At 53.5% G+C, this 24903-nt stretch overlaps 8 protein-coding genes across 8 annotated transcripts; 2 read left to right on the forward strand and 6 right to left on the reverse strand.

Moving 5' to 3' along the window:
* Nucleotides 1-3007: 3007 nt before the first annotated feature.
* EV422DRAFT_76300 (uncharacterized protein) lies at nt 3008-3567 on the reverse strand. Its single transcript, XM_053074375.1, has one exon. It carries the CDS (start codon nt 3397-3399, stop codon nt 3091-3093), a length of 309 nt encoding a protein of 102 aa, XP_052925283.1. The 5' UTR covers nt 3400-3567; the 3' UTR covers nt 3008-3090.
* A 1435-nt stretch (nt 3568-5002) lies between these two features.
* EV422DRAFT_76138 (ankyrin repeat-containing domain protein) lies at nt 5003-6703 on the reverse strand. The gene is made up of 2 exons (XM_053074374.1): nt 6491-6703; nt 5003-6401 (listed from the first exon to the last, which is right to left on the reverse strand). Exon 2 carries the CDS (start codon nt 6372-6374, stop codon nt 5094-5096), a length of 1281 nt encoding a protein of 426 aa, XP_052925284.1. The 5' UTR covers nt 6375-6401; nt 6491-6703; the 3' UTR covers nt 5003-5093.
* A 4965-nt stretch (nt 6704-11668) lies between these two features.
* EV422DRAFT_76327 (uncharacterized protein) lies at nt 11669-12403 on the forward strand. Its single transcript, XM_053074376.1, has 2 exons — nt 11669-11899; nt 12004-12403. Exons 1-2 carry the CDS (start codon nt 11760-11762, stop codon nt 12368-12370), a joined length of 507 nt encoding a protein of 168 aa, XP_052925285.1. The 5' UTR covers nt 11669-11759; the 3' UTR covers nt 12371-12403.
* Nucleotides 12404-15022: 2619 nt separating this feature from the next.
* On the reverse strand, nt 15023-15394 carry EV422DRAFT_488610 (uncharacterized protein; the record flags this gene model as incomplete). The annotated part of the gene is made up of 1 exon (XM_053067428.1): nt 15023-15394. A coding segment is annotated over one exon (372 nt), but the record flags the coding sequence as incomplete, so codon positions are not given.
* Nucleotides 15395-17221: 1827 nt separating this feature from the next.
* EV422DRAFT_531422 (uncharacterized protein) lies at nt 17222-18393 on the forward strand. Its single transcript, XM_053070460.1, has 3 exons — nt 17222-17771; nt 17834-18104; nt 18175-18393. The coding sequence occupies exons 1-3, from the start codon at nt 17559-17561 to the stop codon at nt 18366-18368; spliced, it is 678 nt and encodes a 225-aa protein (XP_052925287.1). The 5' UTR covers nt 17222-17558; the 3' UTR covers nt 18369-18393.
* A 566-nt stretch (nt 18394-18959) lies between these two features.
* Nucleotides 18960-21501, reverse strand: EV422DRAFT_567991 (FAS1 domain-containing protein; the record flags this gene model as incomplete). Its single annotated transcript, XM_053072602.1, has 3 exons — nt 18960-19446; nt 19554-20191; nt 21493-21501. 3 exons carry the CDS (start codon nt 21499-21501, stop codon nt 18960-18962), a joined length of 1134 nt encoding a protein of 377 aa, XP_052925288.1.
* On the reverse strand, nt 21293-22313 carry EV422DRAFT_76732 (acyl-CoA N-acyltransferase). Its single transcript, XM_053074377.1, has 3 exons — nt 21784-22313; nt 21483-21714; nt 21293-21295 (listed from the first exon to the last, which is right to left on the reverse strand). The coding sequence occupies exons 1-2, from the start codon at nt 22164-22166 to the stop codon at nt 21567-21569; spliced, it is 531 nt and encodes a 176-aa protein (XP_052925289.1). The 5' UTR covers nt 22167-22313; the 3' UTR covers nt 21293-21295; nt 21483-21566.
* Nucleotides 22314-22461: 148 nt separating this feature from the next.
* On the reverse strand, nt 22462-24381 carry EV422DRAFT_567993 (uncharacterized protein; the record flags this gene model as incomplete). Its single annotated transcript, XM_053072603.1, has 2 exons — nt 22462-24260; nt 24339-24381. The coding sequence occupies 2 exons, from the start codon at nt 24379-24381 to the stop codon at nt 22462-22464; spliced, it is 1842 nt and encodes a 613-aa protein (XP_052925290.1).
* Between the last annotated feature and the right edge of the window lie 522 nt (nt 24382-24903).

The following is a 24903-nucleotide window of genomic DNA, read 5'->3' on the forward strand; positions in this document are numbered from 1 at the left end:
GTATAAGAGAACCCATCGTGTCGAAACGATTTTGTCGCCGGGGCTATGTGATCGGGCGGTGTTGTGGTTGAAAGGCTTGGGGTTGGGGATGTTGGACTCGTTGGGGAGACTAAGTAGCCGCCGGGGATGCTCTCGGTCGCTTCGCTGGGATTTGTCTGCCGAGTCTTTCTCGCAAGCCGGTGATCCCCCGAGCACGCATCGGGAACATCGTTGCCGACGAATTGAGGCAACGGCGGTACGATCGCGCGAAGAGAAGCTGAAAATAACGAGAATTACGGCAGTTAGGGTTTGAGCGCAATTGTCCGGCTTTATGGGACCTCTTTGCAGGGAGTTGTCGCAAATTGGCGTGATTGCATGTTTCTATCAGTGCTGCTCGCGACGCTTCAGGCTGTAGGAAACACACTCTGACGGTTGCGACGGCACATATCCCATTGCAGGTAAGACAGCGGCAGGTCTTGCAGTACCAAACGGCCTCGCGACAGGCGATGAAGTCAGAACCCCGCGCCTGGACACCATTTCGGTTGCCGTAGTGGAGAAAAAACAGAATTTGTACACGATGAGAGCTCGAAGAGATCGCCGAATGTTCCCAAAGCCCAATCCGTGCGTTTACTTGCAATCTCCTTGAGCTTAATGCTTCGTGTATGTTTAGAAACGGACCTCGCGTACATTGCCATTGCAGCAAGGGCGCTTTGGTGACCTTCATCGGCCTACTTACGTCTTCCCATGGTCGAAATATTCTTTGCTCATCTGCGTCTTGCCAAAAGAGATAAGCAGCAAGAACCGCCTTTCCGCGACCGAGACCGCATATCTATCGTCCACGCCGCCGATGCATGCGCAAGCCGGTCATCGCAGCATCGTCGCGTTGTAATAGCGGCCACGCATCCTAAAACCCGCCGGTCGCACCTTATTCTGGTCTGCTTATTCACGAAGGTTTTTAAGTTTACAGAGTGGGTGCTTATAGATTTCATACGCGCACGGATGCCAGGGCACAATCCGCCGATCGTAAACGGGTTAGAGATGGGACGCGAATCAATGCCTCAGGTCCCTTGGTATGAATCTCTCCATAGTTTCCGCGCCTGAATCGGTGCCATTGAGGGCTTAAAACCTTGATAGCTTATTCGAAGGACGGACGCTTGGATGTGGCCCCCTTCCCGTTACGGAGCTTCTGTCCCAAAGCGGAAAGCTGAACAGGACGTTCTGGCATTAATTTGCACTTCAACGCCAATCAAACTGACTATTGTTCACATTAGCACGTTGAGTTTGGAGAGGTGCTAGGGTTTTGCGGGATCCTTGCGTGCACAGGGCATCAATGACCGTCGCGCGAGCTGAAAGCAGTTACATTGTCCCCAAGCTGAAGCTCCTACTTCTCAGCTTATCCGCTCACAAAGCGACACAATGACAGTCTTTTTCGGCACGGAAGTGACATTTTCAGCTTCTCAGCCATCCACCTCACAAACCGATTTTCCGCTGACCAGCTCACAAACTGACACAATGACTCTCAGGCACGGAGTCGAACTTTCTAGCTTCTCAGCTGGACACCTCACAAACCGACTTTCCTTAGCTCACAAACCGACACAACGCAACATGCAACACTTTCCCGGCATGGAATGGAAGTTCTCAGCTTTTCGGACCCAGCACGGAATCGAAGTTCTCAGCTTTGCAGCACAAATCCGCACGATGGATCCTTCTTCAGATCGGAATCGAAGCTTCCAGCTTTCAGCTGTATTTCAGCGCGGAATCGAGGCATTCCTGTTCAGCCCTCACAAGCCAACCGATTGAGATCCTTTTTCAGCAAGGAATCGGAAAATTCGCAGCAATATATTCGAAAGCTAAGCACGCTTTAAGATTCTGATTCTGTATGTGGATGTGGGCTGTAGGAATGGTGCATGGAAGCTCGGATGCCAATCGAGGCGGTAACCGTTGACGACAGGATGTCCGGTGCCAACAAGTAGCTTCCAAACTCGTGCTCTGATGGGCCAACAGGGGAAAGGCTCGTGCCGGGATGCCACGGGGTGGGCTCTCGGAGGCATGATAGGAACCTATTCTCCATTGTATCAATTGCCTGAATCTGCGGTGACACCGTTATTTCGAGGCGGGAAGCGGGCTTCCCCGTTTACACCTTTCTGTAGCAACCGCATAGAGGCATCTCGCCTCGTGCCATGCCCTGAGGGTGTCTGAATCCGGTATCTCATACAGAATGAGTAGGTTCAGCTATGTCAAATATTAGCAAAGTCTCTTGCCACCCAGAGACACCTTAGGCTGCCGCGCCAGAACGGTGAATCAATTTGCCTTCCCGTGGATTCCAGTGGAAAGTTGGAAGCGCGATTGTTTAGACTTTTAGACTCTGCGCGCGGTTTGGATATTAAATTCTTTATTACGTAGGGGAGATTAATCACGGAATGTTCCACAATCTTGATGATTCGCGCCGTAAAAAATGGATTTTGAAGATCAGCCGTCCGCCGTCCATTGAACTCCATTCTGGCCCACTCTGCCGGCCTAGTGCATGTATACAGGGTAAGCGGTAAAAACGTGATGCGAGGGAGAATCCGCTACATAGACGCATCGGTCGTGGCCCGGATGCGGGCTTCAAGGACCAGGAATGTATCACTGGGAAGTCATTGCGTGGCGCAAGAACAGATTTCTCACCAATTTGAATCCAGGCAGTCGTTTTCCGCTTCCGTTTAGACCCATCGCCCACCCGTCATATAGCTTCTGCGTACCGAACGATAGAAGCGGTATGGTTCTCCTGGATCGAAGGCGGCTCCAAAATAGCTGCCCTTCGGCCGCTTAGTGGGCGGGATGTCGCGAAAGGTAAGGAAACGCGTGGTCGGCTCCATAACGTAAGCACGCCTCTCGCCCGCCGCCTTCCCTAGACGCATTGTGGAGAATGCCCACCACATATCCATGGTCTTGCGCCGCGGAAAACCACCGCCGCGTCAGAGATGACAGAGATCAAGCTGTTAATGCACGTTGACTCCTGGTGCATAAAAGGTGCGATTCCATATGACTGCGTGTCGTATGGCAGCGAAAACCGCAAATGTTTTATGATTAGCACTTGCCGCGTTAGGCCCTGAACATCACCGCTCCTTATCATGCTCCCAGCGTCCAATGCTCACTGTCGATCGGATTCGTGTTGTGCATCAAAGTCAATACAGCGTTGTTCAAGACTATTGCGTCAATTGGGACGTCCAATGGATGATCCGAGCTTATGTTGCGAGCGTTGTCTAATCGCACGACTGCAAACTCTATGCACAGGTTAAATGTGCAGAGGCGGTATCTCCGCGAGGTCACAGGTGCAAGGTCGGAGGCGTTACTTGTCAAAACCTTGGCATGGGTAAGGGAGACTAAGGCTGCAACCCCGCAGTAGAAGCGCAAGAGTGTAGCCTTGCAAAAGCACATCTAACAAAGGCATCTTCCACTTGACCAGACGGATAACAGAAGACGGGTCTTGCAAGCGCATGGCGAGATCCGTGAGCCTTGCCGTGGTAGAGACGCCGGACATGTACATATATGGTCAGCGGGAAAGCCGCATGAATGAAACGGTTGCAATTGCGGATGACAACATTGCGAGGACATGACGAGAATGCGGTTCAGCAGTTCCGGATTAACGTCAGCAGTTCCGGATTAACGTTGAGCGCCCCTCATCGAAAGCGGGTCCGTCGTTATCTACAAATCCGACATGCGGTAGTGAGCCTTATCCGTCCGACGGCGCGAATGGATCACGGAAGGCTGCTTCATAGATGCGCACGTATTTCACACGATACCGTTTGCAGCGATTGTAACCGCCTGTATTCATTCAGGTAGACACAGTGGGATACCCAACACGCAGAGATAGTATGGGGATGTTCACGATATAAATACCCTCTACAGGCCTACGAAATACCTCCTAAAATACTTGGAACGGCGATGAAGGCTCACAGCTAAACTCCCGCCAGACACCGTCCCACATACAGACCCAATCCACTGACATATGTTCGGGCGTCGCATGTAACCCTGGAGCAAATACCTAAAATCTCCAAGACCATTGACACTTCACCGCAGAAGCGCGAGTCCTTGAGCGACGCCACTGGGTTCACAACCTTCTTGCATGTGTGCACGCTGCGACGTAGGCGTACGGATTAGGGGTCGTAGGTTATCGGCGAAACCACGTACATACGTAGCTTTGAATATGCGCGCTGGCTCGCACGTCTCAGATCATTCGAGATTAGCCGGCATGTTAGACGACCGGTGATGGGTTACTACTGGTAGACCGTACGTTCGCTCACCGCTCCAGAGGTGTGTGTCGCATAACCTACGGGGATCTGTTCCACCCTGAATATTGGTTCGAAGTTCAGACTCGACGCAGATTTGCACAGGTTGCATGCAAATGTCATATGCCGTCCATATGACCCAACTGGGCCATTCTCGCCATACGTCACATCCAGCAGCAAATCCCTCTCGACCATGAACGCCGCGATGCCCATCACCACAGGCCGTCTCAACGAAACCGACGCTTGTGCTTGACAATGACGTATTGAGTGTGCGATATGGGCGCCCCACATCCCCTCGCATACGTGAACAGGGCGGACGCCAATTTGCAAAGAAAACGGTACTACGCAAGACCTTGCCTACAACAATCCCGGATCGAAGGCGATGGCGGAGTTGGGAGGCCTTTGCACCGTGGAGCTATCGCGACGTACGTGGAAGCAGATTTGGGATTGAAGACATGTCCCGTTAACGTGTGATGTTTCATGTGATGGCGTTGTTGGGTGTAGGAGGCGAGCGATCTGCGTGTGACGGGACAGGTATGCACATTTGGGAAGTGGCCAGCACCTCGCAACCCACCGCCGCATCAGATGCGAGCAGCAGGGTCGGTCGTTCTCCGAAGGGCCATCGATCATCTTCCCTCCCTTGACACCCAACGGCAGTCATTCGCCGGCGGCGAACATGTTACGCGGGAGGATGGTATAGTTGTGCCATCAAAATATGCACGCTCTCTGCAGCGCCGCACAAGATCGAAGGAGGGGTTTGTGTGCTACTCGCCGATTTGGATGACCAATGCTCCATCTAGATTTAATCAGCACCGTCCAGGTACGCAGCCCTTCAAACGAGGCTTATGTTTCACGCATGTCCTCTTCCGCAGTTTGTTGGTGGAGCCATTGAAGGATTTCCGGCACGTTTGCGTGGATGCGGCCCAATCGGATTTGCTTTGGGGTATATCCTTCCTTTCGATGTGTGAACAGCCACTGAACAACTGCTAGATCCCCCTTCTCAATCGCGGCGTCCATGGCGTCTTTCGTGCATCCCTCCTTTCTATGGAAATGCAGGAACTTGACCACGTTGAGGTGACCCCCTGCAGCCGCTTTATCCATGGCTCGCGTGGTACAGCCTTCAGCTCTGTGGAAATGCAAGAATTTCACCACTTCAAGGTGACCTGAGCCAGCAGCCAAATCCATGGCCAATGCTGTACAGCCCTCCTTGCGATGCGTGTGGAGCCATTCGACTACTTCGAGGTGACCGTTTGCAGCCGCCCAATTCATCGCATATGTCGTACATTCGTTGCCATGGGTGTGGAGCCACTTAAGAACTGATAGGTGACCAGACCTAGCTGCCCAGTCCATCGCCCGGTACGTGCACCCTTCCGAACGGTTATCGTGAAGCCATTCAATCACCGAAAGGTGGCCATTGTCAGAAGCATAGTTCATTGCTTGTTCACTGCAACCTTCCAATCTGTTTTCGTGAAGCCATTGCGCTACCGCCAGATGCCCGTTTCCGGCCGCATGGTTCAATGCTTCCCGCGTGCACCCTTCCAATCTGTTTTCGTGAAGCCATATCACCACGTTAAGGTGTCCCTGTGCAGCTGCCCAGTCCATCGCGTCTGCACTGGCCATCCCTTCCGGCCCGTGGTCATGAAGCCAACGGACTATGGCGAGGCGACCAGCGGCGGCTGCCTTATCCAGTGCCACGTAGGGATCTGCTTCGAAGTTAGGCCCGCACGAGGGCACAAGGTGACGTTGAGTGACAACCCGCCTCAGTTCGTTCGGGTACTTGGTGTGGATCCATTGCGCGATATCGAGATGGTCGTTGTCCAGAGCGACTTCGATAGCGCTGGCTTCTACACACCCGGAGATACTGTACTTGCACAGCCAACGCAACGCTTCTAGGTTGTTCGATCCCCATAAGTTCGGGCAGGCATAAGCTGGGGAAGAGAGGAGCTTCCTTTTGACTGCCTCTCTCTTGAAAGCGATTGCATAGTGCACCGGAAGATATGAGAGGATATGATCGAATATTTCGACGGGAAATCGTGGAAAGTTGGGAATGCCGCCGGTGGGTTGGCCTTTATCGGACAGCAAACGTCTACTACAGGCCTGTTGATATGGCTGGGGTGGATGCATTTCGGTGGATCGGTGGCTTCAATGGCACTGCTTTGTGTGAACCAGATACAGCGACAATCAGGGAGAGGTCTTCTGTTGCAAACGACATTCCGGACATTCCTCGCACAAGGTCATACCTGGTGGGGCGTGCCCGCCTATGGGGTGTTTCTGAGCCACTGTGGACTGTGCTTGGGACCAACGGAGGTGCTGTGGAGAGGCGGTCGTTGCTGACCTTGCCAGGTTGAAGTCTGGGTTGCAGTCGCAATTCCCAGCCCACACCCAACTGGAGAACACCCTCCGCGAAGCCCGACAGGCGGCTCCATGTCTGGCTCCAAAGTCCGCGAACAAGTAATTGGTCCTCTGATTTTGGAAGAGTTTAGGTGACAGTGTTCTGACTTTTGGATACAGAGGGTCCGTATTTCGATTAAAGCGTTTGGAGGAGGTGGGAGAGTTCTTGATAAAATGTATGTATGGGTGGGTAGGGTAGGTTGGTGTGAACAATAAGTATAGATATAGAGTTGAATAAATTGTATAATGTATCACTTTTCTTCCCATATATCCCCCTGTACAAGCCGTGCTCTCTGACTCTGACTACATGGTAAAGCAGTAAGACGCAACTGTAGGCAAGGTCTTTCTTTGAAAATGTGGTCTCGCATTTGACTTTTGTAACTTTTGGCGGTGGACATTGACGATTCTAGAGGCTGAAAGAGGTGTTCTGCGAAGCTCCATTCGACGGGAATACGGAGATTTACGGATTCGAAGGAATTCAAAGTGGGGATAGAGTCGCTGTTGGCGATGTTCGAAAGAGCATTGGGACATCATCAAGGCTTTGCGCGAATAATGCAAGTAAAGAACGGCGGTGAACCGATGAAGGATGACTGAGATGAAGGAGCCGAACGGCAAGAAGCCCCTCGTTTACGTTCCACCCATGCGAAGTCGATGCCTTTGCCGCCTCGCTCATCCATCACCCATCCAACTAGATTTTGTGAAGCTCCATCCGATATGAATACCGAGAAGGAATAAGGCGTGGAGAAAGGGTCGCTGTGGGCCACATTTGAGACGGCGTTTGGATCTCACCACGGCTCCCAACGGATCAAAGCGCGCGAGGGACGCCGATAACGTATTGTTGAGACGAAGGAGGCGGATGCGAGGAAGCCGCTGCTGGTCTTCTTCAACCCATACGACTATGAGGAGTTTGCGGCGGCAAACCATCAGCTGTCAAAGAAGATGCTCCTTGGCATTGCGACACGTGGAAGACGGACGAGAAATCTGCTGCACCAACTGCAATGCAGATTACCGTCCAGACTGACGTACTGTAGTCCGCATACGACGAGCGTTACTCTCCTGCCATCGCGTCTGGAGGTATCAAGCCTTCTGTCGTCATCGTCCATCTCAATGCATGCAACACCTATGAACGCGTCCCCATCGCCGACATCTTTATATTTGCATGTTTGGACCACCGACATTGGCCGTTCGACATTCCTACATACACCATATTCTTCCAACACATTGCCACGTTGCGTTGTCGTCTGAGCCAACGCCCAATTGGATTTGCGTTGTTCCCATATCTCCCATATTTCAGTTTTCAAGCCGTTTTTCATAAAGACCGCACGACGCAGAGCGTTTAAAACCCAGTAAGTACGTAGTAGAGTTCAAAGTAGTTTTATTAAGAGATAGTATTATGATATAGAGTACAAGACAGAGATAGATTACAAGAGAGATATATACAAGTCTTCCCCGTCCCACCCGTCCCACCCAGCCCATTACTTGTCTCCCGAAGGAGCCACCGAGTGTCACGGTCGCTTTGCGTTGATTTGCACATTCCAGGTTCATAACGCCCATTACGCGGGCTATTTAACGTGTGTCTTCCATCACGGAGCGTTTTCTGTGGTAGCCCAGCACCGGCCCTTTAACGTACGCATGCCTACCAGCACGAGGCGTTTAATGTGGTTGCCCAGCACCGGCCCTTTAACGTACCCATGCTCCCAGCACGATTGTCTCCCGAAAGAGCCACCGAGTATACCGGTTGCTTCACGAGGGCCTTTTAACGTGGGTGCCCAGCACGTCAGGATGGATGTCGACCATAGGCTAAGACTAGTAGTATTGGCAACCCAGTAGTAGTAGTCGGCAGTAGGCCAGAGACTAGTAGTACGTGAGCGACCAATAGATACGTAGTCGAGAAGAGTAGTAGTCGAGAAGAGGTAGTAGTCGAGAAGAGGTAGTAGTAGTGAAGAGGTAGTAGTAGTGAAGAGGTAGTAGTAGAGGAGATTGTTGTGTGCGGAACTGATGCGGAAAAAGTGGAGGGGAGGGCGAACCGAGGTCCTCCTTTTATAGACTTCGGGCTCACTAGGACGCACCTCGTCCGCCCGCAACGGCTCTCTCTCTGGTCGCTACTGCTCTCTCTGGAAACGAGGTCCCGAGGAAGAACTCATTCTCAAAAGGTGGCACAGTATAGGACTGCGCCCGCAATCCAGTGTCTTTTGCATGACTCGCCAGGAATTGCGTGCTCGCATTTCAAATGCGCCGATGATTCATGGGCCTAGAGCGCTCCACGGTGGTCTATGACTGGCGACGAAGGTCTGGGCCTGGGTGTTTCTTGGTATGCGTTGTGGGATGCACAATGTGTGCAAGGGGGAAAACGCGTGCAAAGGGGGTTGCGACGCGAGATGACATGTCGACGCGCTCTTGGCACGGGCCGTGAGCGCACGAGGACTAGGGATAGGCCCGTGGAGTGCCGTGCCTGGATGACCTGGGCCTTTGACGAGGAATGGTACGACTGTGACGACGACAGGGGGAGGCGGTGACGACGACGCATAGGTGGTGGTGGGCGCACGTGGAATGGCGACGAAGTCCAGTTCAGTTCGAGGATGACTGACGACGAGCGAGGAGGTGTTGTCCGGGTGGTGCGACGAGGAGGTCGGTCGGTAGCGTATGGGGATGGGGATGGGGATGGGGATGGGGATGGGGATGGGTATGGGTATGGGTATGGGTATGGTAATGTCGTTTCGTTGGTGAATGCTTTCGGCCTATTTTTTCTCTCCTCCCTTTGTATCCATCGGCGTAGTTGAGCTTGTAGCCCAGAGCCTCGTTTATAGTAGCTTAGCGCAGGTGTGAGGTATGGGCTAAAGTCTCGAGTCGTATATATAGCGTGTTGATATGGGCCAGGGTTACGACGGACTGGTGGTTGATATGCACAGAGACGACAAGTCCAATCGCCTGTGAATATGGAGACGTTTGTGCATGGCGAGTGGGTGGGAGACTGAAGACCAGTTCTTTGACGAACTTGAGGACGCCTCGATCGAAGTGATCATCCGCCAGCTGGAGCAATCTCGGCCGCCCATCCACTCCAACGGGGTACCCAAAGGTAGTCTGGAAGCCATCATTCGCCAACAGCCGCAGCTGATGAGTAGGTGCGTAGTGAGTGGCTTTGAGAGCGTCAACTCTACGCCCTCACCTATTGATCTTATCTGACATTGTCCTTTCCAAACACCTCCATGGACCGGAACATTCCCTCCTTCGACAACCATGACCGTTCTCGACGACCAATGATTGGCGAAGTGGATGGCAAAACCCGTATTCACGCCGAACGGTGTGTGCAGCTTGGATCTGTCGGACTGGAGATAGTTTTTTATGTATCATGCACAAGTAGTTATAGATCATCACTGATGAGATAGGTTAGAAAATTGGGGTTGTATGTGGATACGTGTAGGCTCACAATGACAACAAACATGCATGGACCGAATTGTAAGATCTATCGGTGAACTACGCTATGCAGTATCTACGTGGAGATGTGCGTCCAACAAGGTTTCAACTGGATGGTTCGTGCTTGTTCTACGGCATGATAGGACGAGGTAGTGGGAAGGAAGGAAACTACAATGAAGTGCATATTGCCCTCGCCCACCGGATGTCGTTGACGCGGCAGAGCAATACCGAAGACGGCTGCATTCAACTTCAGGAGGTGTGCGTCTCTTCTCCAAGCCCGTGTATTTCCGGGGTTTGGCATTATTGAGTACCGAATACCCACATCCAATCCGGAAACACTGTGAGATCCCCATCAAAGCCAACAAACTCCTCACTCAACGCCATCAGAGAGGGCGGATATGGGTTCGGACGCCACAGGCGCAAAAGGGATGTCAGCACCCGCCACAGCCGCACCGAATAACAGTGATCGCAACCTCGTGCGTTCCCGCAACCGTGTCAGCTAGCTTTGCGTTGAACGTACCCGCCGAAGATTAGAGTTGAAGCGTGGTGGTAGATCTTCGGCAGATCTTTCGACGGCTTTCGCTTCTCTTGCGGCAATTTCTTCCCGGCCTCTCTTCTGACCCGTGCCGAGCATACGTAGCCCGTGATGACCGTCTCCCCCCGACGGTTATCGAACAGGGCTGCGTATGCTTCCGCGTACGGGGAGGTGCCAGTCCTTATCAAGGATACCTCGAATTACGCACAGGTAGCGGCCAAAACTTAGGTTCAACGCGCTTCAGAAATTGACAGCGCTGGGCGACTGGCCAGACTCGCCGGCCCCCCGTCAACCACCTTTCTGTGAGGTGATGGCCGGTGACTTTCTGCTCTCTTGGAAGCCATCAGGAAAGACTTCATCGCGCGTTGAACCTGTACATGTAAGTTTTGGCCGCTACCTGTACATATATGTAGGCTGCAATGCCTCTAGGAAGTCAAGAGCCTCGGTGCACAGCGGCACAAACACGTCGATCTTCTCCGAATCCTTGGCTTTCCGCTTGAAATGGAGCTCGGAGCCTCGGCTTTCCGGCAGATTCGAAGCACGGACTGAGAGCATGATAAAATGTCTAAGTTGGTATTCTTCGACCCTGGCACACATTTCGAAGGGGTTCGAAGTCTTACATGCCGAGGTCTTCGCAAGTGTGAGCATCCCAAGCAGGGTATCGTCAATGTTCAGCACCAACGGCAACAAACGCATACTGCGCGTCAACGAGACCCCAAACAGATGAGCGTCAGTGTGCTCGCTCTGCAGACCTCGCCTTACGCATCTTTCGCGTAGTGCAGGCCTCTTTCCCTCCAAACTGTCGTTCAGAGTCTCGATGCGGAACCCGCTTACCTGCCGAAGCAAGGGGACGGGTCGCAAGAAAGCCCGCGGCCCCAATGAGCATCGATTGTATGCTTGGAGGGACACGCCTCCTTGGGGCACATGTCCACATACCGGCAAAGCCGCTCGCTGCAAGAGAGTGAGGAACAAGACGTTAACACCATCTCAAAACGGAACGTTGCAATGCGAGTACCCCACTTTGGCTTCGTCCTTGGACATTGGCGACGGTTTCGCGGCACGACAGCAACGTCAAAATCCACACGCCAAATGAGCTAAAAGGTTCACGTCGAGGCAACTAAACACTTCACAATGCGCTCCGCCATAAAGTTGAGGGCCGATAGCAAGAAATGGTACAACGCCCGTACAAAACGCCGGTATGTTGCCTTTCGTTGACGCACAAAGTCACCTCTTGCTCTGAAACCTCGTGCATACATATAAGCGCCTCGCAAAAAGAGAAAAGGAGCCGAAGGCGTGCCCGTTTGCGACCGTGAGTACGCGAAAGGTGCTGCGGCGATGAACTTTCTGGTCTTGAATGTGTTGAAAAACCTATCCGCCTTTGGCCACAACTCTTACAACTCTTTGGCCGTGTAGAGCGCGCTGTCACGGTAAGCATGCATCAATGGAAGAGTCCGACTGCCAATTCCGAAAAGACATTGATTGGCTTCTGCGCAAACCCGGTGTTGGGGCCTCGGCGGCATGGTACATCGTGGCGATTGAGCCCGTAGACTTTCCCGAGATGTGGAATATTACCGCCTCAAATGGGGTCGATGTTTGTGCTCCCGGCCCGCTTGCTGCCCGGGGGTTTACTCATCGACGTTATGGCTCGGACGGGTACTCGCATGTAGCAACGGCCACGTCGGGCCTGTTTTCGGCAGCGCTGTGTTTGTATATCTGGATCAGGCTCTGTTGGGAGATGATGCATTTGCGAGACGAAGAAGCAACCATGACCTTTCAATAAATTCCCTCTCCCCCTCCTCTGTCGACTTTGTTGGTATCTCCTTAGCTCCAATAAGATGGAGCGAATTGCAATACATGAATTGAAAGACGACGGCTCCTCCGGGGCAATCTTGACCCGTCCGTTCAAATTGAGGAGCACTGCCATGGGAAATGAGGGCCATACTTCGGGTGTAGGGCCGGATGAGCGCTTCCTGCTCGACAGTAATGATTGAAATCCATCTCAATCGCTCCTGCAAAATATCACGGCGCTCCAAAACTGCTCTTCCACCTGCCGTCGGTATCCTGCTTTGTATATTAACTCGAACATTTGAGCACGCGGCGTTTTGTCCTGCGTTCGGAATGGTCGGAGGCATGATCATGGACTTTTTTTTTATCTTTCTGTTCCTCAATCACTGCGTAGCTTGAGCGGAAGTCAGATGTGGTGTTTTAGCAGCGAAGCTAATCCGTAGACTGGCCAAAATTTGACAGGACCATGAAGGTGACTTGGCGACAAAAAATACAATCCATCGGAGCCTTTACCTCCGACTCAACGACACGTCCAAAACCACACCAGCGCAACATCAAGATCCAGCACGCAAAACGATACTGCAAACAGCTTTTAATTCTTGTTTGATATCACACGCGAGAGTTACTATTTTCTTATACGAGTACAGCGAGCGCTGGAACGGGAAGAGGAGCAATGGATCGCACGAACATACCTAGGGAGCCGACGCAGGGCTGCGATGGCCGAAGTTTTGGGAGATACGGTAGCGCATCTCGACATTTGGGATGCAGAGTCACGTAAGCACTTATCCAACTTAAAAAAAAGGAGTCCGGCAGAGCGTGCTGCAACTGTCGTTGGTGATGTCCTGAGGGAAACGAGAACGTGAGCACCGATGATTGACGCAAGCCGCCGAGACTCGAAGGCGCTCAGCCGCATTCGCATCCAATCCAGTTCCCTTTGCGAGTTGGAATTTTCCTGGCGAGGAACGTGAAGCGCGACAGGAGAAAGCGGTGATCAGCACCGCATCGACCGCGAATCGGACTATCACCCGCCTCGATGCCGAGCGCTCGTCTGTACTTCCCTTGAACCGAATTCGCGTTTCAGGCTGTTGAAAACTGGCGTCCATCTACAGAGAGCCGCCGTAGGCGGGGAGATTGCTATGGCTGCAAAGCCCCTGCAATGCCGTTATGCTTACTAGTGCACGGTGCCTGGAAGCCAGTGGACAGTCTCTGCCTTAGAGGAATGTCAGGAGGGGTTAGGGTTAACCCTTTCATTAACCCTAACCCCACATGGAGCTAGAGATTGCAATTCATCAGCGGCAGGCAGATCCCAAAGGCACTCACAGCATTACCGGTTCAAGCGTGAGATGGTTGCATGTAGTTCAGCTGACTATCCCCAGCTGGTCAAAGAAAAAATTTCTCACGTATGGGGAAGATGTTGGTCTTTGAAGTGGTGAAGGCAGTAAGAAGGGAACGAAAGCAACGGCGCAGAGGCCGGTGAAGAAGAGTCACTGTCAGTCAGATGCGGCACGCGTCGCGGCCGTTGGTCATATGAGCCCTGCGCGTTTCCCCCGTACGGGACACCATGCGACGAGCGCTAGGGCTCTGTCTGCTTTGCAGCCATAAAAAATATGCGAATGCGAGCGCTTGCTGCACCCGTTGGGCACTGGTCTCTGATGTCGGTAAGAAAGGAAAAGAAGAGTGGAAACCAGAACCACTTCAGGTGTGCATCGATACGGTCGGCCGCCTCCAACGCGTCGACGCACCTATATATATAGACGTGATTGATCTTTGGCCTCGCCTTGATTCATGTACTATCCAACGCCGCTAAAGACTTTATGCGAATGCGGAGCAGAGTGGATCCTCCAGGCTTCTTAGCGCGTGCCGAAGGACTGAAGAGTGCTGCGACGAGGATACCTCAGGAAGAGAGATGCAGTGTAAGAATGGAGGGACAAGGAGATGCGCGTTGAAAGGTTCGCATACGTACCGCCGCAAGTTGTAACAAGAAAAGGTGTTATGAAAAAATTTAGGGAGCTTCCACGCTGGCTGTACAAGTACATCCAGTTGGTAACCTCCGCACGTCGGCCCCCGGCAACGCACGTTTACGGTCAGAGCTGCAATCTTGTCCCAGCCCGTACGGACAAGACCACCTCCAGCACCCAGTTGCAGGAATCAAAAAGGACCCACGACCGGAATGCTGGGTACCCCGGGCTCCATAGCCTTCCCATTGTGCCGAACCAGGACGCAAGATATTGGGCCTCCACTGTAGTATACTCTATATGTGGGCTGAAACGGAAAGACATTAGCGAGACGTGCTTCACCTGTTGATATATGACCCTCACGCGTTCACTCACCATTCGGATCAGCAGCCTCCGCTGGTGACTCTACTTCGTCCTCGCTCTCCCTACCCGAAAGGTAATTTTCTGACTTGCCCAGGTCGTCCGCCCACTTGAGCACGGAAGGCGGCGACCCGACTCGACCTCCTTGAACCCATTCATCGTAGTCTTCGAAGAACCAGTCGTGGAGGAGGAGCAGAGATGTCTGAGGCAATTTGGTATCCCAGAAATTTCCTTTCGTAGTCGCGACGACCCTCTGGAGTGGTAGTCAATTGGGCAGAGGAACATTAGACATCCATACCCATCTCCAGGCAACGGAAGTTGGAAACTTGGGGTCGTCTAACCCATATGTGGTCCAACTGGGAGCTCGGCCACACTTCTGTCTTATCGTCGAGGATTATCGGGTGTGGAATGCAACTGAGGTGAACAAAATACGGAGGTAATACTCCCAGAATGTCCTTCTGAGGAGGCCTCATACCCATCTCTTTCGCGAGCGCACAATCAGGGTACAGTTTGACGTATTCCCCGAGGAAGTGTTGGAAGTGGCAGGATATCATTCTGCCTTTGATAACTTCTTGACCACAACACTCATTCAGGAGTTTCACCACAGCTGCAGCGTACGGGCTACTTCCGGCAGTGCAAATAGAGATCTCGTAGTCCTTTGACACCTCCTTGACGAACTTGAGAGTGCCAGAACCAAGTAACACAAGCTTGCTTCCAAAGACCTGCCCCCGAATATCTCTGAGTTCAATCTCATGGGTTCTGCCCTTGAGATCCGTTTGTGCAAGGACTGCAAAAGGAGACTGTGAGCAACAGTGATTGCAGCACTTCAGGAATAAACCATGATTTTTACGCTCTACCTGATCCTTGCTGCCTTGCTGCCGATGGCGCGCAGCAAGGTGTTGTTGATATCCAAGATCAACGTCGACACCTTGGATATCGACGGCGAGGCCTCCTCAGAAGGACATTCTGGGAGTATTACCTCCGTATTTTGTTCACCCCAGTTGCATTCCACACCCGATAATCCTCGACGATAACAGACGACAAGGAGCCTGATGTGCACATATATCGGCCAACTCTCGACAGTCCCGAGCCTTCGCATTTCGACATCCACCAAAGTAGTCCGCATACGGATTAAACCCAGTGATCCGAAAGCCTGACGACCCTGGCTTACATTCCTGCGCTATATCTGGTAGGGCGACGAGGCCGTAGACGGAGATGCTATTTCTACGTGGTGGGATAACAGGTGTTCAGAGGGCTGGAAGTGATCTGCGGTATTCGGCAAAATCGACAATAGGCTCGGGAGCTGCGAACGCTACAGAGTGCTCATGTAAGTCGTCGTCGTCGCCTTATTTATCATCCTCTTCTTGATCATCGTCGCCTTATTCGATATCGTCGTCGACTCTTCACTCATGTCCTCATCAGCTTTCTCCAAACCCGAGCTATTAACTCGCGTGGCTGAGTACTCTTCGTTCTTCATCGTCCGCAACTCCTTCTTCGTCACATCCGGTTGCTAACCGACCCGTGTTCTCGTCCTCTTAGGGATCAGGACTAGGGAATCATAGGCTTGCCGGGAGGATTCCCCAAGTCACAACGAGCTATTGCTACTTGTTCAGGTCGGTTCTCTCTTCTTAGTCGTCCTCAACTCTAGATACATCCCTCGAATGCTTGCCATAACCGAGGTGTTCTCGTTCACTTAGGGATCAAGACTCGGAAACAATGGCTTGCCGGGGGAGTCCCCAAGCCAACGAGCTATTAGTACTTTACGCAGGTCGGTTCTCTCTTCTTCGCTCCATCCCTCGTATGACTGTCGTTCAACCAACTATGTTCTCTTTCACTTAGGGATCAGGACTCGGGATCATTGGCTTTACCGGGAGATTCCCCAAGCCACCGAGCTATTACCAATCCACTCAGGTGGGTTCCTCTCTCCTTCGTCATCCTCCTCTCCTCCTATCCTGTGACTGCTGCTAACGTTCTCTTTGGCTACCTCCCCAGCATTGCGGTGCTGGTGGTCATATGGTTGCAGTCATAAAGCGCCTTCACTAGTCGTAATATTATGAAGTAAATACAAAACATTACGGTCTATGATAATTGCTTGTTCCATTGGCTGTTCTTATCGGCGCAGTTGAGGATTGGATGTCATATTGGCCATGCCGTATGTCAGATCGCACGCATCAACAACGGGGATGGTCGTTCTCGTTGGGGATGCGGTCGGTCGACTTTCGTACGTCGACCACATCATTGCTCTGCGCCGGTGAAACGCATCCAGTAGGTGGCAGGCGGAGAATCTTCCCAACATTGGCCATGTGAACGCAAGGAGGATCTGAGGACCAGCTCCCTTTGGACATGCGGCAAAGAGACATGGGCCCCTTTCATTTTTTCGCTGTCGGGCCGACCTCTGTGCCCCTCTCGTTGCTATGCTCAGTTTCCGGGATATCTTAACCGTTGGTGGGGGGTGAAAGGGTCCATACTATGCAGCCGAAAGTCGCAATGCCGGTTAAATGCCGGTCTCGCGTTCTCCAGCGGAAAGAGGCGGAAACCTTCATTCCAATTCCAACTTGCCAACACCCGAGACGAAGCACGAAAGGGAACGACAGGCTTCTCTTTGCTGGAGCGACATATACCCATATATCCTATCGTCATCCATAGTGCAGTACAGCCAGAGAGATCAGCGGTTCCGCCGTCCAGTCTCAGCTTTCAGTACCAGCAGCCTGCCATTGCCGGCGCAACGTTGCGAACCGACAAGCACTAAAGCAACCCAAGATTCTGGAGACACCCTCGTCGAGGTTGCGTACAGCCGCCACAGTACCTACGGCGTTCACAACTGCCTTGTCACGGCTACCCACGGAGGAGGCATCCCATTGCCAAAGCATGCCGGCCGCGGCAAGCACCCATGAAAACGACCGCAGACCGGACCCACGGCCGACAGATCCCGAAGTCGAAGGACAGCCGCCACAGCCTGCCAAACCGAAAGAAACAAGGATGTGGAAAGCGTTGCTGGAACGGGAGCGGGAGCGACGGAAGGCGCGGAGAGAACAGCCGAAGGAGAATTGGGATGAGATTTGCTTTGTTGCTGTCAAACAGGTTCGTAAAAACCCACCGTGGAAAACTGCTGGAGTGTGTTGGCTCACTGTCACTCATACTAGACGGACGAACGACGAAAGCGGAACCTGCCACCTTACACGAAACTCGTATGTTTCCAGCGTCGAACAGACACGACGGAACAGGGAGGGGTATCGCAGACGGCGCATCGGGTGCATATGCTTGTATCGCAGGATCTAGCAGAGTCCGCGCAGCATCTTGAGGGAATGTCGCAGATGATGGAGGAGGTGTCGGATACTGCCGTTGAGAGCAAGGTTGAGGTTAAGGAAGCCCAGAAGTCTTTGCTCAAAGCCAAAGAGCCTCCTAAGTTGACGAGTTGAGTCCCTTGTCCTCTTCGTGCCCCTTCAATCCAGCATATTCTGACTATCATTGGTCAACCTCACAGCAATAGAATACCTAAAACGCATCTACCGCCCCAACATCGAGCTCTATACCAACTACGGCAAAAGCTGGGAGAACGGCAATTCGCGTCGGCTATTGGAAAGCTACATTGGGAGCGTGTGGAAAGGCGACCCGGTGCGATTGGCGTCGCAATGCGTGGTGAAGTGGAAGGAGTGGATAGCCCAGTTGCAGAAATAGGTCGTGTGACGGGGAGGGATCGGGGGTTGGGGGGGGGGGGGGTGTCTGCGACATTCGTGCGTTGTATATATTGGGCATGGTCCCATCTTTTTTGGTGGTCTTGTAAATGGTTTTCTGAGCCTGTCCTTGTTCTGGAGAGTAGACTGAAAACCTTGAGGCCTGGTTTCGCTTCTGTAGCGACAGCACGACCAGCTTCCTTGTCGCGAGTTGGGCAATCTGAGCTTCGCGTCCATCTCGCCCGAAGGGGCTGATCGAATCGGACCTGGCCGTGTAGCTTCCGGTGATGATCACAATGCGGGGACGCTACCCGTTGCCCCGTGCGTCAAAACACCCAGGCGTCGCCAATGTTGGCGGCGAGGTCTAACGTATCTGGGACAGTATGGTGCCGAGCAACATGCCCGACGCGCGCATCTGGTTTCGGGGTCGCATCAATGAAACGAGTGACCCGACGATAGATTCGGTAAACTCTTGTATTGTCATGTACGGGTCACAAACAGCATCATAGAATACAAGTCAGCGATGCATACGTAGCACAAAAAGGTCCATATCATGTAAGCCATATCACAAACGCAAGGTGTGCGAAGTTGCTGTCTACATCATCACAACAACAGCAGCGACAACCCCCAAAGCCCACACAGCACGCGAGACCCTAACCCCACCCGCAGCAGCACTCTCCCCATCCCCAAACTCTGCCCTCTCCAGCACCTCGCTCCTACGTGCCTTAGCACCCGCACCCTTCAAATCCGGCAAAACAACATGATCAATCACATGCACGACTCCGCCCTTGACGAGGATATCCGCCTTCGTGACCTTGCCCGGCGGCAATTTGAAGCTCCTGGTACCGGCGCCGGAGACGCTGACGACGTTCTTGGAGACGGAGACGGTGAGGTCGGCGCCCTTGAGCGCGGAGGCGACGGTGACGGGCTTGCCGTCGGTAGGGAGGTCGGTGGAGAAATATTCGTGGTGGGGCGCGATGTGGAATTTGAGGATGGAGGCGAGGAGGGCGGGGGTGATGGCGACGTTTTGGGATTTGGCGAAGGTGGTGATGCGGTCGAAGGCGCGGTTGGTTGGGGCGAAGCTGGCGGATGGGAAAAAGAGGGGGGGTGAGATTGTGAATGGACTGCTCCCGTTAACTCGGGAGGAGTGGGAAACAGCGTAGATCAGACAGGTACAGCAGGTACATACAGAGTGAACTTGGTAAGCCCCGCGGCATCCTTTGCAAGCCCCGCGGTCTGCACGGCCTTGATCAACGAAGTCAACCCAGCGTCCTTCGCAACATCCGCCAAAGCCCGTGGCGGAGTCAACACCGTGTCAACCACATGCACGACCCCTTTGGCTACGGTAACCGACTCAGTCACTTTAGCCTGCCCGCCGTCAAACTTGACCGTGACGTCTTTCCCCTTGACATTCACCTGCACGGCATCGTCGTTCAGCGCGGTCTGCGGGAACGATTTCGCAGGCGCCTTGCTGGGGTCAAAGGCAACCCCCGGGAGGAAATGGTACTTGAGCACATCGAGCAACCATTCGGGGTCAGCGGTCACATTGGCGTACAGGTCCGGGTACTTTTTCTGAAACTTCTCCAACGCGGTGTTGGAGGGTGCGAAGAAGGTGAATTCGCCGGCTTGGGCGAGCAGCTGCTCCGCTTGCGGTTTGAGGTCCTGGAAGAGGGCTTCGAGGGCGGAGAGAGCGCCGGATTGTTTGAGCGAGTTTTCGACTTGGGTGATCAGACTGTTGAGGTCTTGGGCGGTGGTTGGGTGGAGGAGGGTGAAGAGGGTGGCGAGGAGGAGGGTGAGGTGGGCGAACAATTTCATTTTGAATGGTGTCTTAGATAGAATGGTCCCGGAAGACGGATGGTATGAAGATGTTGAATCTCAGATCAGATCATAGAATGTGTCTTTCAAATGCGTTGCGGGAACTGGAGATTCTCGCTTCTCCCCAAAACATGCCTCTCATTTTATAGCCGGACCGGGCGCCCTGATTCCATGCGGAACATCGCACCTCGATTCACAGGCTGTATCCTGCCCGCTCAGGGTCCTAACGCACGTTTTTTTCCTTGGCACCCAATACCCACTCAAATTGCGCACATTCTCCCATCCCACTGAGTCATTGTAAACGCCGCAAAAGAAGGCGTTCACGTAGCCTCACGAGACCAACCACTTAACTCTGACTGAACCATATCCGAGCGCATAAGACAGCCGACGAACCAGACGAAATTGAACCCTCCAGGAAAGAAGCAAGATGGCGCAAGCCACGACTCCCTGGCGCGAAATGGTGTCATTTTCGGGACCACCATACCGGAAGGGATGGGTGTCATCCGCGATGGTTGAGCCTAACTGGAAGTGCATATGTCGGGATTGCTGATGTAATCATGGGAACGCGCTGTCGAGTTCTCGCCCGAGCGTTTGAGCGATAAAGCCCCCCTCACAGTATTCAGCCGCCGGTCAACCTTAGCTGCTTTAAAGTGTAGTCTCCCTGGACGGCCGCAATTTGCGCCGACGAAAGGATCGGACGACAGAGATCAGGTGTTTCCCTCGCTCCTTTCGGGAATTCCGCTTTTCCCGCTCCCGCCGGCGGAACGGGTGTGTCAATGCTGGCCGTTTGCGGCAGGGACCTGATGGAGGACCGAGGTGAAGCCCTTTGGATCGGGACCGTGAAGCACAGAGTCATTAGCCTTCGTCTGTGCAGCATTCGTGTCCTTGCGCCTTGGGATGACTGGATAATTTCTGAAGGCTGGGGAGTTGCCAAGGAACAGTTGATGAGTCAATGACTGCTGCTTCTAGTGGAAACGGTCAGGCAGATGTCATTTGGTAGACATAGGGGCTGCAACTTAGAATGCTGCTTTGTGGATGTTACGCTGGTTGCGTTATGTGCGCACTTACAATGCATCTGGGACGTCAACACCGAGTTGACTGCCCAACTCCATTGATCTTATTGGTAGAGACGAGGAGTACATATACAGCAAAGGGGTGTCAATCTTTGAATCCATTTAGGACTAGGACATACCGATACTCCCCATCGTGCCTATGGCACTCCAAATGATCAGGTGCAATGCGACAGCTTTTCATTTGATGAGAGGCCTGACTGATCCATCGGGCAAGGCGCCGAAGTACTTACAGTCATTTACCTCCAACATCCTGAACCAACAATCTCGCAACTGCATACCCAGGAAATCTACTCCACTCCACTCAGCCTCATCCATCAACCCCCCGCGCTGGGTTCGTTGGTCTTTCGGTCGTCCAGATTTGCCATGTCCCGCAACGCTTCCTCCTCCAACCGAAACGTCGTGCTATCATCGACGATTCTGGCCCCGACCCTCTTCGTATAAAACTCCGCGGCCTTTACATTCCTGGCTCAAACCCCCAAAGGTGAGACACACAATCCTCCCAGCAAAACGATCAATGCTCCCAGAACCTACCCCCTGAAAGCGCCCCACTCCATCCTCCCACAGCCCCTCTCCACGCACACCTTCGCCAACTCCCTCAAGATCGCCGTTCCAACGCCGCGCCCCCGGTACTCCTCCGCGACAATCAGATCCTCCAAAAAGAAACACGGCCCCACCGCCGTCGAGAAGCTGAAGAAATAGATGGCTAATGCGACTTCATGCCCGTTGAGGACGGCGAAGATGGCGGACGCGTACGGGTGCGGGGTGAAGAGCGTGGTGAGCAGTTTGGATTCGGTCGCATGGCACTTTGTGGGGGCGCCTTCGTAGGCGGCGTGGAGTTTGATGAAGGCGAGGATGAGGGGGACGTCTTGGGGGAGGGCTTTGCGGATGTGGATGGGTGTTGTGGTGGCGGACATGGCTTGGGAAGAGTCGAAAGCAACGGATAAGTGCCGGAACAGAGCATCGGCAGAGCGTCACCCACAGGCCACTGGAGAACACGCCTCGGTCCAGCCTGTCTGCAATTCATTTTGACAGCGTCGCTCGTTTCATCTCAGTCATTTTGCATTGCATCACGCACCGAGAGGGAACTCCATCTCTCAGCGCCGGACACCTCTGAATATATACGATATGTACAACCACCTCTCAGTGATGAAACGTCCGTCCAGTCCAGCAACATGTCCACAAAAATTCGGCATGAAACAAGTCTGCATTTCACGACGATACAGGGCTCTCCACCTTGTCTCCCATCGCCGCTGCCATACCACCGCCCTCCCTCCCCACCTCCCTCTCAGCTTCCCTCCGCCGTGTCGTAGTCCCCACCTTCCCCACATCCATCCCCTGTATATACCACTCAATGTAAGCCCTATTACTGCTCAAATTCTCCATAAACCCCTTCTCCATCCACTCGCTCACATGCGCGACCGCCTGTCCAATCTGCCTTCCTTGCAACCCCGGATGATGTTTCTTGACGAGGTCGCCGATCGAGACCTCTTTCTTCTTTTGGGGGGTGGGAGTGTCGGTGTTGAGGCCTGTGATGTGGATTTGGGTAATGTGGCCGGTGAGTGTGAACGGTTCGGAGAGGGGGTCCCAGTGGGCGATGAGGTTGCTATCGGCTGCTTTGCCGCCGGTGCGGACGTGGAGAGTGATGTGTGGGGTATCGTTTTCAGAGAGTTTGAGGGTCGGGTCGTGCGCGTGCTCGACTTTCACGGCGGTGACCTTATCGGGGAGGGTGCCGTGTGCTATGACACGAACTGTGACGGGTGCGCCTAGACCGCCTAATGGGTCGACGAGGTGGGGTTTAGCGGGCCCGAGGTTGATTGTGACGTGGTGGTATTTGGTGACGGCGTCCGAGTGTGGTGGCGGGAATGCGGTGGTGAGTTTCGTGACGCTGGATGGGTCGAGGAGGATGGCGGTGTATTTGATTTGGTCGACGAGTTCGAGCATTGTGCGGAAGAGGGAGGCGCTTGTTCGGCGTTGGAGTTTGCAGAAGGGGGTTGGGGAGGAGGTGGAGGCTCGTGTCGTGAGGGGTTGTTTGTCTTCTCTGTTTGCAACGTTGTCATCGCTGCAATCCGTCAAGGAGGCCTGGCTCGCGCAGCTGCTCGTCCGTGACATCGACCCATCACAGTCACCTTCACCACCTCGACCACCCCGCTGCTGTTTATGCGCATCCTCCTCCCTCCGTTTCGCCGCCAAAATCCGGCCATTGCATATCGCCACCAACTCCTTCACCAGCTCCTTCTCACTGTCCTCCGGCATATATTTCGCCGACTTGTTCGTATGCACAACATGATGCACCGCGAAAGACCGCAGCTTCCCCTTCGTACTCAGACTCCTCAACCGGTTCGCAAACAGATCTAGATGCCGTTTGCGATCATCGTAGATCTCGACATGTGTGATGCTCGGGAACGCCGTGAAAAGGCTGTCCAGCACGGCCAGTTTGAAATCCAGCGTTGTTGCATGGTACAGTGGTGCTTTCGCGGGGTCGTGCCCTTCGCGGAAGAAGAACAGATCGAATTCCAGTGGCGGGTGATGCACCTGACATATGCGTTTGATCCGCTCTCCAAACCGGTCGTGTCTCCGTCCAGTTAACAAAACACATAGGGTGTCCTCGTCCCGTCGCGCGATACCCGCAAAGACGGCGGCCACCGTCTCAGAATGGTACCAGCTTGCATCTGGGATATCGGGAACGTAGGGCGGCTGCATCGTTCGCGGGTCCTGGAACCAGCCGCAGTCGCCTATCAGGGCGCCGCGAAGTTGGTCGGACCAGAGATCGGGGTTGGGCATCGGGGAGCGGAAGAGGGTCGAGTCGAAATCGAAGATGAGGAGGCGGCTTGGAGGTTTGCGTCGTCGGTGGGGTGGTTGGTGCTGGGCGGTGGATGGAGTTGGGAGCGATCCTTCACTGGCTCCGTTTGGGGTTCCGTCGGCGGTGGTTGCTGCATTGGTCGTATCGGTCGGGGCTTGCACCATCCCGTGTTGGAGGTCACCATCCCCATAGACCGTCTTCGCGAGGTCTGCATGACCGTGAGAGCAGTTTAGAGTGCTTCCCGGGTATTGACGACAAAGGAGCGCTCCCGCACATACGAACGTACCGTTTATTGCGCTCTCGTAAAGGAACCGCTCAGCAGCCGACATCTTTTTGCGCGTGGAACTGTATAGGATTCTGGACGAGGGAAAGGGAAGGGAATGGATGGATGCAGCAGGGCAGCTCAGCGCGCGCGTGTTCCGTCATCCGCAGAGCAACATTCGACAGCTGCTGTTACTGTACCTTCGCAACTCCCTCGCATTCGGATGAGACTAGCCTTCGGAGGCGTGCATGGAAGACGATGGTTAGGCGCACGTCTGTGTCTACGGCGGAAGAGACGTATCGAAGGTCTATCTGGGAGGAAACGGATGCACGCATCGCCCAGAACAACGCCGTTTGGCCAGGGACTAAGGCGGCACGGTGAGGGATCGGATATCACTAGTAATGAAGGGGCTTGCGCGTACATGCGACAGTTCTGCGAGATTGCGTCTCGGGACGAGCTGTAGCCTGTCTGTCGCTTATCAGGACCAAGCCCCTTAGCCGACCTCGCCATGACGGCCCGGGGCATATCAGCCTTTTATGAAGTAGTGCCACTATCCACCAGTATATTATTGATAACAAGTTATGAGGAA

Source organism: Fimicolochytrium jonesii (assembly GCF_025526975.1).
Source record: "Fimicolochytrium jonesii strain JEL569 chromosome Unknown EV422scaffold_13, whole genome shotgun sequence".
Classification (NCBI taxonomy): domain Eukaryota; kingdom Fungi; phylum Chytridiomycota; class Chytridiomycetes; order Spizellomycetales; family Powellomycetaceae; genus Fimicolochytrium; species Fimicolochytrium jonesii.

Coding starts and splice junctions, on each gene's coding strand:
- EV422DRAFT_531422 (XM_053070460.1), top strand. CDS start 17,559: ATGCCGGCCGCGGCAAGCACCCATGAAAACGACCGCAGACCGGACCCA. Junction 17,772..17,833: donor GCTTTGTTGCTGTCAAACAG/GTTCGTAAAAAC, acceptor CACTCATACTAG/ACGGACGAACGACGAAAGCG. Junction 18,105..18,174: donor AGAGCCTCCTAAGTTGACGA/GTTGAGTCCCTT, acceptor TCAACCTCACAG/CAATAGAATACCTAAAACGC.
- EV422DRAFT_76300 (XM_053074375.1), bottom strand. CDS start 3,399: ATGTGCTTTTGCAAGGCTACACTCTTGCGCTTCTACTGCGGGGTTGCA.
- EV422DRAFT_76327 (XM_053074376.1), top strand. CDS start 11,760: ATGGTACAACGCCCGTACAAAACGCCGGTATGTTGCCTTTCGTTGACG. Junction 11,900..12,003: donor AGGCGTGCCCGTTTGCGACC/GTGAGTACGCGA, acceptor TTGGCCGTGTAG/AGCGCGCTGTCACGGTAAGC.
- EV422DRAFT_76138 (XM_053074374.1), bottom strand. CDS start 6,374: ATGCATCCACCCCAGCCATATCAACAGGCCTGTAGTAGACGTTTGCTG.
- EV422DRAFT_76732 (XM_053074377.1), bottom strand. CDS start 22,166: ATGTCCGCCACCACAACACCCATCCACATCCGCAAAGCCCTCCCCCAA. Junction 21,715..21,783: donor GAGTGGGGCGCTTTCAGGGG/GTAGGTTCTGGG, acceptor GGTTTGAGCCAG/GAATGTAAAGGCCGCGGAGT.